Source organism: Rhipicephalus microplus, chromosome 4 (genome assembly GCF_043290135.1).
Source record: "Rhipicephalus microplus isolate Deutch F79 chromosome 4, USDA_Rmic, whole genome shotgun sequence".
Taxonomy (NCBI): Eukaryota; Metazoa; Arthropoda; class Arachnida; order Ixodida; family Ixodidae; genus Rhipicephalus; species Rhipicephalus microplus.
The window spans coordinates 11,371,300-11,388,034 of record NC_134703.1 but is presented as its reverse complement, the minus strand read 5'-3'; the positions used below and the strand labels follow the sequence as shown (position 1 = coordinate 11,388,034).

General features: G+C 45.1%; 1 protein-coding gene across 13 annotated transcripts in view; it reads right to left on the bottom strand.

Moving 5' to 3' along the window:
* Positions 1-16,735, bottom strand: part of LOC119171617 (bromodomain adjacent to zinc finger domain protein 2B) — a 247,304-nt gene that overhangs the window by 61,210 nt on the left and 169,359 nt on the right. For all 13 annotated transcript variants that reach the window (XM_075892168.1, XM_075892166.1, XM_075892165.1 and 10 more), the window contains one exon: positions 11,494-11,652. In XM_075892168.1, the coding sequence (XP_075748283.1) occupies positions 11,494-11,652 (159 nt within the window). The remainder of the gene's footprint in view (positions 1-11,493; positions 11,653-16,735) is intronic.

Below are 16,735 nucleotides of genomic sequence, written 5' to 3'. Positions count from 1 at the left end.
TGTTGCCAGGTGCCACAGGTCTGAAGAGTGTCTCTCGGTGACTACCGTGACGGCTGCTTTCCGGCACCCTAATGCAGCCACCTTCAGATCCTGTTTAACCGAGCCTTCGCAGTGAGAGCGACGCTGTTTTCTTCAACCTTCCTTGTACGGTGCTCCCCAGGAGCGATGCCTCCTCATCTTCTGGGGGTTCCCCATCACAGTTCTGGTCGCGTGCCACAGACTTTCCTCCAACTAATCCCATGCTGACTGTGGCGCATAGGCGCACCATCGAAGCCTCGCATACAATTGTCCAATCTAGCTCTCAGTACGGGCCTCGCACTTGTTTACTCATGACTGTTCACTACCATAAAACAAAGTATGTGCTACCACGATATTGAAGCAAAAAAAAAAAAAAAAAAAGCATGAACTGTCGCAAAGTATATTTGCATCTCGGAAATCGAGTTCGAGGTGTCCAAGAAATGGGTCATGAACTTCATGAATGGGTCAACGATGACTGGTATGGACTGCCAACCGACATGGTACGCATGACATTTTCCACATGCGCCATCGCAGTAGAGCCAGCACCCCTTCAGATGGTGAGCAGCAGCAGTGGCTGACATGATGATAATGACTGGGACTGCGTCCTTCTCTCAACCGATGACGACGCATAAGCAATGTTCCAGAGGCAAATCGATGTTTCTCTGAATCACTCTCTCTTCCTTAAAAACTTATTGCTGAGGTATGTTATGCAGCATGAGGCTGCATTCAGAGTCATAGAAGGGGTTGCAAATTGGGGGGTCGACCTGTAATCGAAGCAGACTTATAATGGGCAATTCAAGCTGATTGACCATTATACACAGATGCACTTGGTAGGCTAGCAACAGTTTTGAGGGGTGCATCTTTAATTCAAGCCAAGAAAAACATTAGCTGCAGATTGTTGCCCCTTTAAATTTGTTCGCGCAGACTCACTCTCAAGCACCAAAAAATGAGGCACTACAGCTGTGTTGTTAGGCAACATATGTTAACTCTTTACTCCCGAATGTCACGCACTTGCAAACTACCAAAAAATTGCAAGCAAGCAAGTCACTGAATGTGAACCGCATTTAATGCCGGCTGTCAAGTACTCACGGGGAACGTAGCTTTCAGCATGAAAAATCTAGTGCAATCTTGTGTAATGTATTTTATGCTAGGACTAATTGTTCTGTAGCTGATGGTGGAGAGCGCAAAGCGCGTGCAAAAGGGCTCACTTGTTCTTTCTTTCTCGCATAGCTGGCGCATGCTCCATCTTCAATAATATTGTTTATTTGGTGTGTTAGTGCTCAAGACATGGCACATGACATTTTGCACAGTTCTGAAATGCTTTTTTTCATTCTGAGATCCTCGCTTCTGTGACATATGAAGAATTCACGACATACATACAAGTATGCATTAAAGGTGCATTTTAGTCATTTAACTGTGGAATCATTTAAAGGTTGCTATGCAAAGCTGGAAAATGAAAACAATTTTTATTTTCGTTGGCAGTTTCATAATTCAAGCATTAGAGGTTGAAGGTGTACTGACACAATTTTGAGACACGGCAAAAGGGTCATCTTTTGTTTCCTAGGTATGCTGTGCCAATGCTCCCCACACACCGTAGTCAAATAAAACGTATGTAATGTCTTACTTTGCCGGTACAGTATATCTTGTTGAGCATCCGCAGGCCAGCCCCATTGCAATAGACATTATTCCGATGAGTCAAGGTTTCTCAGCTTTGGATTCTGAATGCACCCCAAGTTGCAGAAATCATTTCCCACTGGACGACAATCGATGTTTATGTGCACCTCAAGCAGATGACTGATTTGCCACTAGTCACTGAGAGGCTCAAAATTGGGGAAAGTGTTTTTTAATGGTAGCAGTGATAAAATATATTCGATCATTTCCCAGCCGCCATAGTAATTGTATCACGTTTCTCAACACCGATCGCTTAGTGCAGCAATCGAAAAAGCTTTGAAAGTTCGTGTCAGTACACTTCTAAAGAAAAGAAAAGTTGTTGGCAGTCACATCTGAATGCTCATAAATCCATTCCACCTGAAGTTTGAACGAACAACTTTTCTGTTTAAGGGTGCGAGTAGGTCGAAATTTGAAAAAATATCACTCATTTTTCCTTTGCAATTTGGTAAGATTGTCTCTTTGTGTATATTTTCCACATTGGTGCTTTTCCTTAAGCGCATTTTTTTGGGCCTCAATACCAGCTTTTCTGAAAGCAAGTTGTGAGTGAAACGCACCCCAGGGCAAGCTTCTCTCGGTATGTGCTCGGTGCTTTCTTTAAAAAAAAAAACATAAAACAAACTTCATGTGCGATAGCAAAATACTTGTCAAGAGCCAGTGTATGAAAAATTGTCAGGCAATTTCTATAAGACAGTCAAAAGATACTGTGCGCCTTTATATTCACATTTTGCCTATGAAGCGCGTTGCCTCAAACATTTTCAGCTCCTAGCTTCATTACACCTTAAAAGGGTACTGACACAAAACTTTTCACTTATCGTTTTTTTTTTTTTTCATCAAATGATAGGCCAAGCTCCCGAGAGCCTAGAAAACGTACTGGTAAGGGTGAGTGTGCCCTGAAAAATTATTAGTAGCATGCTTTTAAAAGCTGGTTTCTATTCCTATTGTACCCTGATGTCATGACCTGGTACGAGCAGCGCCACTGCAAGTTTTCGTAACCTATCCTCATCAACACGTCGCTTCTTAAATCATTTGCTTCGTCTGCTGTGCGCCAAACGTGTGACAACTCAACATTTCGATGGCATCACTTTAGTGTTGGACACATCGCGCGAATTGGGATGTGACTTGCCGAACAGCTGCATTCGCGCGGAAGCGTGACAAGGAGCACCACTGGTAGGCGCTCGTCGCAGGTTTGTTCCTAGCCGCCCCGATAGACCTGATCACCCTGGTATTTGTGGATATGGCCGTTGCCAGTGGAATGAAAAACACCGGATAAACTGTTTATGCCGTGAAATAACTCATGATGGAATAAAGTGGTGGTTCAAGTGTGTCATTCTTGCAAGGCAACGCCCGTTTCCATTCCACCAACGAGACATTGAGCCATGATAACAGGCCATTTCACAGGTAACGAACAGTGCCACCGACCATCTCGGCGAACCGTCCCGCTTCGTTTCCACCATAGAGTTTCTTACAATCATACCTAGAGGGAAATCTGGCACTAATGAGCTGCTGGATGCAAGGGAATGACGGGATATGTGAGCTTTAACCTTGACTCGAATTTGTATACCTCAAAAACGTGCCTGAATTCCCATTAAAATGATTGATTTTTTACTAAAAGAATACGTAATAAGCTATTTATTTTTGTCATTGCACAAAAACATGTTTTATTTAACACTAGAACCTTCTACATTGATGTACAATTTTACAAAACATAAGAGGTAACTAATGGCCGCTAAACTTGGAAGGCAGAAGACAAAGCGAGCGTATTTTCCACCACTTTTATGTCGTCTGTTTCTTTCCTTCACCGTTTGGTTGTGCTGTCAAGGTGAGTGGACATTTAGCATATAATACGCGTGAATGGGGTCCACATATAAACGTTTCGTTTAAGAGAAGTTTTATTTACACAGTCGTATTCACTTTTAAGCCAAAGCCTCGCTCAACACCAGCCAACATGAGCCTCGCAGACACATATATTGTCATTCCCAGCACTCCAACGGGGCTTAAAAAATTCGCATAGACGGTGGCGCCACACTTTTCTCTAGGTATTATAGTGAGAATCTCTATGGTTTCCACTTTCGCTCTTTACACCGATGCTGTTGAGAAAACCAGTTGCACGAGTAAAAGCATCATATAAGTGTACAAGTTTTTATCGTGCTGGCGAAAAGAAGTACTCAACAATGAGCTCACGCTGGAAAGCAAGCATCACTACCGAGACCGTTGGCCTTGCTAAGCCTATGCTCGGAGTCGAGAATGAATGTGAGCTGTGGCAATGTTTGTTGCTCGCGAAGGCATAGCTTTGTCAATATTATTAGACAAAGAAGCATGGCTGTGTAAGTGCTCTTTAAGACGCAGGTTCTTCGTCGACAATAGGAAGTTGGTCAGCCACTGCATGCTGTGTGTGTACGCGTCCAGAGCGAAGAGAGTGAACTCCGCTTGGTTTGTGCCCAGTCTCCACCTCAGCTGCAGTGCACGAAGTCGACTCACCCCAGCCTCGGTAGAAATTGCACCTCTTGTCCCCTGTTTCACTGGCGCAAGCCAATTCACAGGCCAAAATATTGGCGCCATGACGACAAATTCGAAATCAAACGATTCCTCTGCCCTCTGATAAACATATACATACAAACTCAAACCTTGTTATAACGAAGTTGAAGGGGAGCCGCAATTATTTCGTTATATCCATGATTTCGTTATATCGATTATAACAGTGCAATGCATGCTCAGATGGGCGCACGCCTATAAGCATGCAAAGAAGGAAACCCCCTCGCAGCCCGATGTACCGCTACGCGACCACACGCGTGCGACGGAAAAAAACAAGAAAAATATTTTTTATTGCTCAATGCACACACTGGCTATTTTATTGCCCGCTAGACTTAACTGAGAAGAAGTCTGTGATGCTCTTTTGCTTCGGACATCGCGAGGGAAGAACTTCCTTTTCGGTGGTGGCCATCACGCTTATGCAATTTTCGCCGTCGTCATGGGCGCCGAAAAAACGGCATAGGAGGATGACCACATCTAGCGCCTGTGACGATGTTGGCGTGTTGAACGGATACGAGACCACGGCGTCTTCGTCGTCGCTTGCGTCAGTCTGTTCGGTGACAGCTGAGACGATAGCATCATCAGTAGGCTCCTCCGTTGTCACCGCATCAGCATCAGCGTTGACCTAATCCTAGAAAGAGCCAACTGCCGCAACAACACCGGTGTCATAAAGTGCTTTCCACGACGTTCCAACTTCGTCCACAACAGTCCCATCTCACGTGGCACTAATGGAGTCGCACGTAGCCACTTTGCACAAGGCATGTCGGAACCAGTTGCCTATTGTGCTAGCGGAAACAGTTGTCCACGCGGCTTGCAGCATTTCAATAGCCATGTACATGTCCACTTTATTTTCTCACTGCAAACTGATGTTTAAAAGCACGCGATCAACCAGACGTTCGCTGTAGCCTGCCTTGAAGGACATAATTATCCCTTGATTAAGCAGCTGGGTGAGGGAAGTACAGTTGGATGGCAAAAACAAAAGTTCAATGCTATTGCGAAGTTCAACAGTTGTGTGGTGGGCCGTGCAATTGTCTAGTATTAGGCACACGTTGTGGTTCTGCTCACGCAGTTGCTCGTCCCATCCTGCAACCATTCCGCAAAAAAAAGACTCGCGTCATCCATGCTTTGCTACTCGAGACTTATCGCACCTTCAGATTGCGCTTCCCTTTGAAGCATCAAGATGATGCACTTTTTCCCAATGACGAATGCCGGCATCTTTTCCGATCCATCCATGTTCGTGCACAGTGATTGTTTGCTTGCTGTGCTTCCCGCCGTGGCACAGCTCACCCCTGAGTGACAGAGTTTTGTTAGGGAGCATTTGAAAAAAGAGCCCAGTCTCATCGGCATTCAAAATGTCCTTACAGGTGTATTTTTCTTCCACTGGGCCAAAACTCTCTTTCACCCACGCCGCTGCCGACTCGGCATCAACGAAACGAGACTCACCCACTACTGTTCTTCTAACAATGTCATGCCTCTCCTTGAAATGCTGTAACCAGCCAGCACTGGCGACAAAACTGTCATGGCCCATTATGCAGGCAAATCTCCAAGTCTTTCTCTGCAAAATTTCGCCACTTATTGTCATATTCCCCGCTCTAGCGTTTAGAAACCATTTGTAAACAGCATCTTCAACTGGCTTGAACGCCGCAGTTCGCAGCTTCTTGCAGCTGCCTCTCACACTGTGGGTAATGGCATTTGTGATCGCTTCACGGCTGGCAAGAATGGTCGACAATGTGCTTAGCGCAATGCCGAAATCTTGGGCTACCTGAGATTTCTTCGTCCCCCAAGTCGACAGCCTTTAAAATAGCTACCGTTTGCTCTAACGATAGCGTTTTTCGTTAGTGCTTTCCCGAACCTTCATCCATGGCGACGTGACCGTACACGGGCGACCGCAGTTAGCAGATATCTGTGGTCGCAGAGCACGTGCACCGTGCAAACCACGACTGCATGCAGCAGGGAGGCAGGCCGTGTGCGAACCAGTTAAGCGAGAGGGAAATCGCCTTGCACCGCGGTGCCGCTTCTCGGTCATGTGACCCGCTGAGCACTTCCTCAATCCTCTTCGCTGGCTGTGTGAGGAGGATGGCTTTCTCGGCCACGTGGGGCGTGGCTGTAAGGTCGGCGCGGGAGTTTCACTTCCTCAATCCTCTTCGCTGGCTGTGTGAGGAGGATGGCTTTCTCGGCCACGTGGGGCGTGGCTGTAAGGTCGGCGCGGGAGTTTCGAAAGAGCCGTGCCGAACGAGTGTCAAGCTCCGCAAAGAATGATATACTTAACACACTGTGGTCGCATTTGTTTTGCTAGACTATTTGATAGACTAATTTAGTTTGTTATATCCATTTACCGGTCAATTTTATTTTGTTACAAGGTTTAAAATGCATGGTTCTCAATGGAGCTTTCAAGGAAAATTTAATTCACTTCGTTATATCCATTACTTCATTATATCCCGTTACGTTATAACGAGGTTTGAGTGTATATCGTATTCGCATGCACGTACACTATATTCCATATTCTGCTAGCTCGCTTCACAGGTATGCTGGATGACAGTGGCCGCACGGTGCGAGCAGACGATCGAGAGGGAAATGCGCAAGTGCCATTTTTTGTGTTTTTACGTGATCACAACTTGCCAGACTGCGGCGTGAAGTCGCCATGATTAGCCTGACGTCAAGTTAGTGTCGATGCTGGTAGGCGTGCTGTGAGAAATTTGACTAAAATAAAAGTATCTTATTAGCATTTGCTGAGTGTCACACTTTTTCAGAGCCGTCTCTGTATACAGGAGACTTGTATGGCAGAGTAAATTCGCCTCTGAAAAAAGTTGTCAGTACCCCTTTCAGTTTGCCAAGCTGGCCGATAAGTTCAGATACTGAAGGTAAAAAAGTCTTCAGCAAGTGTGCATTTGGAGGCAACCCATACAATTCTCTTGTAAATGTGAATAAACATCAGTGACGTACTGAGATGCTCAACACTCAACTGGCAAGCTCTTCATCGGTGAACCTCTCAGCCTTTTGAGCTTCCTTCGGGGTGAATCACAGGCAAGGTGACAATATGTATGCTCTAATGAACATTATTTATGATGCAATTAGACCAAAACAGCGCGTGCCATCTGCCCTGTGCAAGTGTTGAGTTAATGGAAATCGCTTCACAATCTTTGTTTAGGTTCAAAGTCATTGCGACACTGGATATTGTTCTTGCATTTCATGATGATAGTATCCTACCAGCCTAAATTATAGAATAGTTATGATTCAAGCGTGGCCACACTACAGTCATTTTGCTGGAAAACAGTGAAAACATCCAACGATACACTGCGGATAGAGCTACATGACAGCTTCCAAAAGAAGCAAGGCAAGCATTACGAGAGGCTCCAAAGTGAAAAATTGACTTGGAAAGTGATTGGCATACTTTTAGCTACTAAATAGAACAATTAAATGGTGTTTGTGATAAAGTGTACTTGCTTTTCAGCCATTTTCTAACTTTAAGCTCTATTATCCAGAAGCATGTTTTTTATTACTTAGGCACTGTAGTGTACCCGTATCCCGAAGTAGTACGGCCACCAGCGTGGGTCCGGTCTTAGCGAGCCGCAGGGCACGCGTTAACCGTCGCCGTGGCGAGAACACGATACTGCTCAAAGTCGCAACACTTTATTGTGGCAACACCAAACGCAGTACAGCCCGTTGCAAAGGCGCGACGAGAAAGCAAATAGGCTAATCCACGCCACGGGCACAAAAGTACTACACAAGGTGCCACGAGCACGTCTCTGCGGTAAAGGTGATCCATGGAGGCACCGGGACCAAGGCCTGGTTGCTCGAGCGAGGACAAAGGCGCTCGCATCGGCTTCGGAGGGAGATGGGTCGACGTAGCTAGGCCACCGTACCATCCTTCAGCCATGCGTACGCAGTGGGGCAACAAAAGGTGAGCGTTCGCCTCAGGCGCGAGTCCGACGAGCCCCCGAGCGACGGACGGAAAAGATTGCGTGACTCACCGTCACAGTATCTCTCAGTTCCCGACGCAGCGCGCGAAAACCTCTCGGGAGACTCTGCGCGCGGCGCCACAGTCAACATCCGCTACCGGGTGAGGGGGTTAAACGTCACTCCGCTCTCCCAGCGCGGCAGACAGCAAAGGCGGGGAAACATGTCGGGACATGAGAACGGCAGAAAAGACGGCAAAGCTCGCGCAAAGGCAGCGGGCTAGCCTCAATTCCCACAGCACCAATATTTTCTATGCATTCCAAGATAACCAGTTGATTATTTTTCCTTGTATTCTGCATGAATGCCTACAGCCACTGAAGCAGAATTTACATTGTGCCCATTATACTTTTTGTGTTAAGAATTTCAATAGATGCCAAATAACTTAAAATTTAGGTTCTCATGGTGAAAAATTCGCAAAAGTTCTAATATCAGTAAGATTTTAATACACCTGTTTTGTTAAGGTAACAGGCCACCCACCCCCCAAATTTTTTTAACCAGAAAATCCAGGATTAAAATAACTGCTTTTTTGGACCAAGCAAGCTTCATTAACCTTGACTAGTCTGTTAGAGTGCAAAATATTATTTCTTTTTTGGGAGGTCATGTTTGTCACAAATTTAATGAAAAGTGGTAGTTACACCAGCCATGATAAGTGACTAACGGGTGCCCGAATGGAGTAAAACTTCGGCATTTCTGTAACCAAAGGTTGGAGCAATGCAGTGAACTAGGATAAATGATATACAGTAAATATCATCAAAGAAGTTATGTTAAAAAACTCCAGCAGACGAAGAAAAAGTGCCAATTTAGCCTGAACTTGCTTGCAAAATTAACTGTGAATTCAAAACTAATCTATCAATTTCTTTTGTGCTAGTTGACTGCACAGATATATAAGTGATGAAACATTGCATAAAATTCCAGTTCGGAGCATGCACCGAAAAAAAAGTTATGGAAGTTAGCGTCACATGATTAGGAGCAAATTCTTATTAAGCAAAGATTTCAGAGCGGGCACAAGGTGTCAGAAACTTCGCACAGAGTCCAAAAAACACACAGAGTCCAAAAATGGACCAGATTCATAGGTGAGTCCTTGTTGAATAGCACTATAGTCTCCTTTTTTTCGTATGGCTGTTCTTGTTTTCTTTCTAGCCTGTTTTGTCCCATCCGCTGACTTGTGTTTGGCATTCTACATGTGCTTGTAACCTATGGCAAAGCAAGCTTTCGTCGTGTAGAACTCTGGTTCTATGCCAGCTTGCCTCAGGATGCCTAGGGTGCTTACACTGCCAGCATCATGCAAGGCAAACATTACTGTACACAACATTACATAGACCTTTTTGGGAGCTCGCTGCCATATCAGACCATTAAAGCACTCATTCTCATTTTGTGTCTTTCCATGCAAACATTTCATCAGAAGTTCATACAAGCACAAATCACTGTACACAGTTTTAACTTTGTCGAGCACATGATTCGAAAGTCCTCCTTTGTGCACATACTTTCCTTGGCCGAGTGCTTCGACCCTTCTGTACCCACTCTGGCTGTTCGGTTCAAGTGGGCACAGACCATGTCTCTAATGCTTGTCGGTACAGCTGCAATGATAAAGACTGGCAAGGGTAGTCTGCTTCATTGCGTAGTCTGCTTTATTGCAGAAAGGTTGCCCACATTAGCTCTTATAGCAATGACATAGCAGTTTTGCAGGCGGTCAATGAGCTAGGGCATCAGTGACCTTTCCCTTACCTACAAACCATGCACTGCCTTCTTCAGTTTTCTGAGATGGCAGCCAACACATTTCTGGACATGCCCGATGCATTCTAGTTTCTGGACACTGTCCTTTCCATACTTTTCTTTCACAGCGGCAAGCTCTTGGAATCACCATCACTGTAGAATTTCGGGTACTTCAAGCCTTTTTTTGGCTGCGACCTCTCAAATATTTGGTACAGACCAACTGTCTCCATACTGCCAGCACTTCTTCATGGTTTGCTTGACAAGAAGTGTTGTTTGCCTTCCATTCCTGATAAGAAGCACTTTCTGGCCTCAACTTCTTTTTAGTTATACGAGACTTACACGAGCTGGAAAGGGTCTCAACATCAATGACTTTTCCCGTGTTGTTCCACAGCAGCTTCAGCCATAGATTTGAACACCACTTCTTCTGCCGCTGCAGAAAGCTGAAACAATAATTTGTCATAGATGGAGTGACGTGGAGGAGCGGGCATGTTCATGACTTTGGCAAACGTTTCCCCACCTGCCTGCCCTTTTCCTAACTGGCGCATCACATAAACGAGATGAACATTATTTTCATTAGCATGTCCTACCTTTCTAGACGTATCAAATATCGGTACACACGACCGCACAGGTTGAGCGTATACCTTGGTGAGAGTGTTACTTGAGCTTCAGCGTTAGGTTCATGCATCCAGGGCATGTCATTGATGAAAACACCGAAGAAAGAATATCAATGTGCACAAGCCTGTTTCCTTGGAGCAAAGAATTCTCCAGAGGAGCCTCGTACATTTTCATAATGCCCGCAAGCTTCCTTGCGGTCACCGAAACACCCGCGCCCACAATAGGAGGCAGCCTCGTCGTCGTGTAACGATTTCTACCAAACTTGTGCTTCCTTGTCTTTTGAGTTCTGCACTTAGCCATGCTGGTCTAAACATGGCCCAGGTGCCCTAAGAACACACACGTTGCAGTGTTGACAGGTGAAAGAAATGCTGAACGATGCTTCACGCAGCCCGGCCAAGATAAACAACAAACATTTCACGGAATCTTGCATCCTCCTTGTGGTCGTTTTTAGCGATTCAAAAACAATTAGAAGCACAAACATATATGTGTAATGACATCCTCTTATGTAACAGTCAACATAAAAAATTCATGAAGTATTTTGAATAATATTAATATAGACAAAAAACACTTACTTTCGTAACCAACATAACACATTGTGGTTTCGGTATAGGAGCATGGTGTATAGAAATCTAGGTGTAACTCACACACTAATGATGATAGAAGGATCATTTTTGTTGCTACGCATTCGTGAATGATCGGGCATGCAAAATAAAAATAAATAAAAAATAACTCTTGCGAAAAAAATTTGACCTTTGAAGGTGGCCTACCACCTTAAAGCGTGAAAAATTTGGAAAAAACTGATTTATGAACTATGTGAATTTTCTTTTGAATCACCAAAAAAACGGCACCTCAAAATGACCAAAAATGCACGGGACATACTACAGGGCCTAGCCGGTGCCCTTAATGCAGTGGGAAAGCTCAGCTGCATAATGTAGGAGCATACACCGAAAATTACTTATAAACCACACTACTCAGCTGAGATGCACATACCTTGTTGGCTGTTTGGTATGCAGGTGACAGTTCCATAATTGAAGTTCTTTTCCAGTTGTTTCAAAAGAGCCTTCTCACGAATTCCGTTGCTGTGCAAAGCGCCCATCAATGTTCTAAGCTGGGCAGAATCGGTGATACGCCACCAGCCTCGCAGGTACTCTGTATAACAGGACATCAATCACCCTTTGGCCTCGCATCATCCACACTGTTGACATCTTATTACAAATGTACAAGCATAAGCAAAATAAAGGTTGTATTTACTAATATGGATTTATCCTTAAGAAAGCATAAAAACAAAGCACAATGTACATTGGAGTTTAAAATTTTAGTTCAAAGTTTTGTTTACCACAATTAACGTATGATCGTGACGTGACGCAAACAGTACTACTGGAGACTAAATCAACTTTGACCACCAGGAGTTTTCAATAGGTACCTACCTACATTTACCATGTTTACTCGCATAATAGGCGCACTTCTTTTTCAGAAAATACAGCTCCAAGTTCAGGGTGCCCCTATTACGCAGGGTAAAATTTTATTTTTATTTTATTTTTATTTATTAATACTGTCAACCCTCGCTTGAGGGTCATAACAAGGAGGGAGTACAATATGAGTACAAACAGAACACCTAAAAAAACCACTAAGCAATAAACACAGGAAAACAGAATGGGCAGTACTTCAACCACTACCAAAATAAGCATCAATTTCTTTGTCGAAAGTTTGCACATCGGTACTATTAATAACATGTTGGGGTAAAGAATTCCATTGTTCTATAGCATCCGGGGAAAATGACCACCGAAAGATGTCAGTGCGAGCGCTGAAAGGTTCAATGGGGGCATCATGATTCAATCTAGTGCTACATTTTCCGGGAAGGCGTATGTACTCGTCTTTAGGTATTCTGAATATCTCTTGGATTACAGTGCAGTCCACTTATAACGATATCGAGAAAACCTAAAAATATGATCGTTATAACCGGTGATCGTTATATCTAGACTGCCGCCAAAAAATCGTCGCCGGACGTACCTTTTGTAGCTACAGGCTTCATTTTGCTATTTTCACCAAATAATAAATATTGTAGATAGTAGGATGTCAAAAACAAGACTTTATTTCTTACTCCGAAGAACGCATCACGGGTTCGCTGATGAAGAGAGACTGACCGACGGCGGGGTGGGAGCAGTGGGAGGAAGAAAGCACAGCCAGAGGTACACAGCCGGAATGCCAACGAGGCCCCGCCCCCATGCCGCCGCGCCGCTTTGCTTTTCGCTTTTTTTATTTTCTCTCTCTTTCCCGCTTTCGTTCGGCAAGCTACGAGTAGCTTGCCGGCTTGCCGTTGTAGAAGGCGGGGAGCCGCGGAGCGCGGCGCTTTGCTTGTCGCATTTTTTTTTTTAATTCTCTCAGCCTCTCCGCGGTCGACGCGCGGCGAGGCGCAAAACGTGACACAGCTGGCGCCACCTGTAGCGCGTCGCGCCAACTCGCGATGCTCTCCTCGGCTTTTTGAACGGCCGGGACGCGCTGCCGGCGCTGTGCTGCAGTGGCGGCAGATACGTACTCGCCTACGCTAACTTTTCGTCTTGTCTCGGCATAGTTCGTTTCAGAGGAACTTATCAATCTAAATGTTACGATTATTCTGAATGAAACATGCCGTCCACGGCAAACTTTTCATCGTTGTATCCGATATGCGGTGGATAACATATCGTTATATATGGTTTTTTTCCCCATAGCCCCAATGCATAAAATGAGACTGTTAAGTCGACCCATCGTTATAACCGATATATCGTTATATGTGGTATCGTTATAAGTGGACTGCACTGTATACGAAATAATGTTTTAAGTTTTTGTTTCCGTCTTCGAATTTCTAGTGATTCTAAATTGCATGAATTTAGCATATCAGTTACTGAATCCCGCCTTCTATATCTAGAGCACACAAACAGAGCTGCACGCCTCTGAATACGTTCCAACCTGGTGACCAAGTGTTTCTGGTGAGGGCTCCAAACCACAGAGGCGTATTCCAGTCTAGGTCTAATATATCTGTGGTATGCAAGCAGCTTTACGTGTTTCGGTGTTTTATGCATTTTTGCTCGTAGAAAACACAGTTATTTAAATGACTCAGAACAAACCGATTCAATGTGGCGGTGCCAAGTTAGGTTGTTCGTAATTGTCACCCCTAAGTATTTAAAATGGGACGTTTGACTGAGTTTGTTGCTCCCGATGTTGTACTGGAAATTGAGAACATTTTTCTTGTTGGTAATGTGTACATATTCCGACATTCTGACAATTTCCGACAGTTATACTTCTGACTACTGCAAAAACTACTGATGACGTCGCATGAAGTCGCAAATATCCGCACTACAGCCAAATGGGCCTTCTTCTTAGGCTAGACTAGCGCAAAACATGTCGGGCATGCAGTGTCACGTGTCCAAGAATCGAGGCACGCCCCCAATGCAGTGAGCATTCAAATTTCCAAAAAATTAACATCAAAAGACCCACGTGGTCAACGAATGAACGCAAAAAAAGAACTGAAAAAAAGCACCATCACGGAAATTGGCTGATTATCACTGAATGGCACAGATTGTTCGACTTCGCAAGTTCGCGCCCCATATCTAAGACATGGCAAGAGTCGCGAACCACCGTTAGAGAATTACAAAAGCCAGCCAAGCCCCCTTTCTTCAAGTAGAGCCACCGCAAAGAGTTATGCTGATTCCGTACAAAAACGCAACTTTGAGCGCTCGCAAATACCATCGAAAAGTAACCTACACAAATTATAGGCCTAGCCAACGGTTCGGCATGTTGTTCCAGGAAGTTTGTACAAGACAACATGAAGATTTGGCATCGATCGCACTCACCAAAAGCAGTGTGCGTGATATGATGTTTAGGTTCGCGTCTTGAAAATCAACGACGACGAAAATTTCCTGAGAGTGTGCAAGTCCACGTAGTGGCAGCAAAGGGGAAAGCTCGCTCCGGAAAGGCGAACAGCTTTTTTAAGTTGACGGGCGAGGCAGCGAACATGATAACGACGGCTCTTTCCCTGACAGAAAACTAAACATGCACTACGAGAATGCGATCACGTGTTCCATGCAGAGCACGTACGGCAGGCTAGAGGCCGGAGCCACACCGCCGCTGGTGCAAAGGTTACTCAATGATTCTGACACCCAGGCAACTGCCCTTCTTTCTCAGAAGACCACGGTGCAGAGCTGTTGCTGTCTTCTCTTTTTTCTTGCTTCGGTTAACATATAAAGGCGTCGAATTGCAATTGTGAACATACAGTACATAATCGCTTATCACAGCCAAGTTCGGGGCGTGCCAAGTATGCGAGTAAAGAAAATATGTGCACGAGTACTCTTGCATTTTTTTCCCCTGCTGAAATGCTGCTGCCAAGTCCTCAAAGCCGCTACCAAGGAGGTTTAAAAAAAACTTCTAGAGTGGAAGCGCCTGCCCTCTGGTGACGCCGACGGCCGCCATGTTGCTCCAGGCAAAAAACGTGCCGTCGGTCGTTTGGGCCCCCGCCGTTCGCGCCACTGAACAACAGTTGTCGCGTTTGTCCCTCGTTCTTTTGTTCTGTGCGGATTTTGTGCAGTTCTAAAGGAAGTTGACACGATTCCGGACGTTATGGTGAGCTCATGTGTCGCCTTCGGCTGCACTAATCGTGCGAAGCAGAAGCCAGGAATCACTTTTTACGTGTAAGTACGCGGGAAAAAGCGCTTTCAATCGCTTGTCTCCTTCGGCACGCTACCTCATTCGAGAAGCGCGGTTTCAGCTGAAGACTTACTTTCATTAGCATTTTTCAGCTGGCAAGTAGAAGTTGAATAACCTATTTTGTGCGTGTGGTACCGCAGGTTTCCGAAAGACAAGATGCTGCGTGACGCATGACAGCGTGCTGTTCGGAGGGATGGCTGGGAGCCTAAGAATGCGGACGTTCTCTGCTCGGAGCACTTTGAAGCCAACTGCTTTGACAGGACGGGCCAAACGACTAGACTGCGACCAGGGAGCATTCCTACCATTTTTCCTGCGTTCCCTGCGCATCTCCAGAAACCAGTGAGTACCATCACGAATGTACATTTTCGTTACGGTAAATAGGCTATAAATTTCTGAATGTGTAGGCAAAGTTTCTCGTTTCCTACGTGCTGTTCAATATCACACCACTCTCTGACAAAGCGCACGTCACGTACACTTACTTGTCCAACTTTGTTTTTTTTTTTCACTGTGCGTGCATAAATACGGGCACGCTAAACTTCCACACCGAAACTATAAAAAGATCCCCGAGGTAGTAATCCCGTTTCTAGTCAGTCTAAGCAGTGGGTGGGACCATTATACCCGGCTTCTGAACTTTGGAGCATAACTGATTTTTTTTTTCTTGCAGGCGAAAAGAAAGCGAGAGGCCCCTAAGTGTCGGACTGCGCTGTCACCTGTCGTCAGTGCTGAGGCAGCGGTTGAAATGCCATCTGAGCCTTCTTCGCCGGCGAAGGATTGGTACTGTTCCAAAGCAGAGGAGTCTGCACAAGAGGTTCTCCAACTAAAGAAGAAAGTTAAGACACTGCAGCAATCCAAAAGAAGGCTAAGCAAGCGGTGTGATGCGTCAGAAAATTTGGTGTGATGCGTCAGAAAGTCTATGGTGGCACATCTTGCGATGAATGCTGCTCTGCACTGCTCTCTAGTGAGCTGCCACCACTAACAGCTGTGAAAACAAACGGTGGTCTGGTGGCGCCATCGAAAGACGTCTTGAAGATCTGCCACACTGTGGAGAAAGGGCTTCGTGCCCTACAGGTTCAATGTAAGGACCTAAAATCGTTGCATGCAAACAGTGATCGCCTCATGGTAGAGGTGTTAACGGAGGTGTTTGAACAAGCATTATTTTCTGAGTTAGAGCCTCATCTGTTGGACTGCGATCCACTCGACAATCACATCTACGTTTTGGCGAAAAAGATTGCCAACCTGTATATAACAATCAGGCTTCACCACATTTCCGAAGAAATCAACCGCAAGAACTCGCGCAGTGGGGTACGAACCCAGCTGACAAAGACTATTATATTTAAAAATCTGTAAGGTACAGATGAGAACCAGCGTTGAACAAAGCGGAGCAGCTGGTATATTCTATATTTTTTGCAATTTTAGTGTGTTGTTATAGAGTTGCCTGATATAACCTGCGTTTTGGGAATCAGGCCGTTTTCGTGTGAATTGTTTCTGTTTTATTGTATGTGCTTTTGGAAATTGTATAAAACCTTGAATGAATAAAAACACATATACCCCT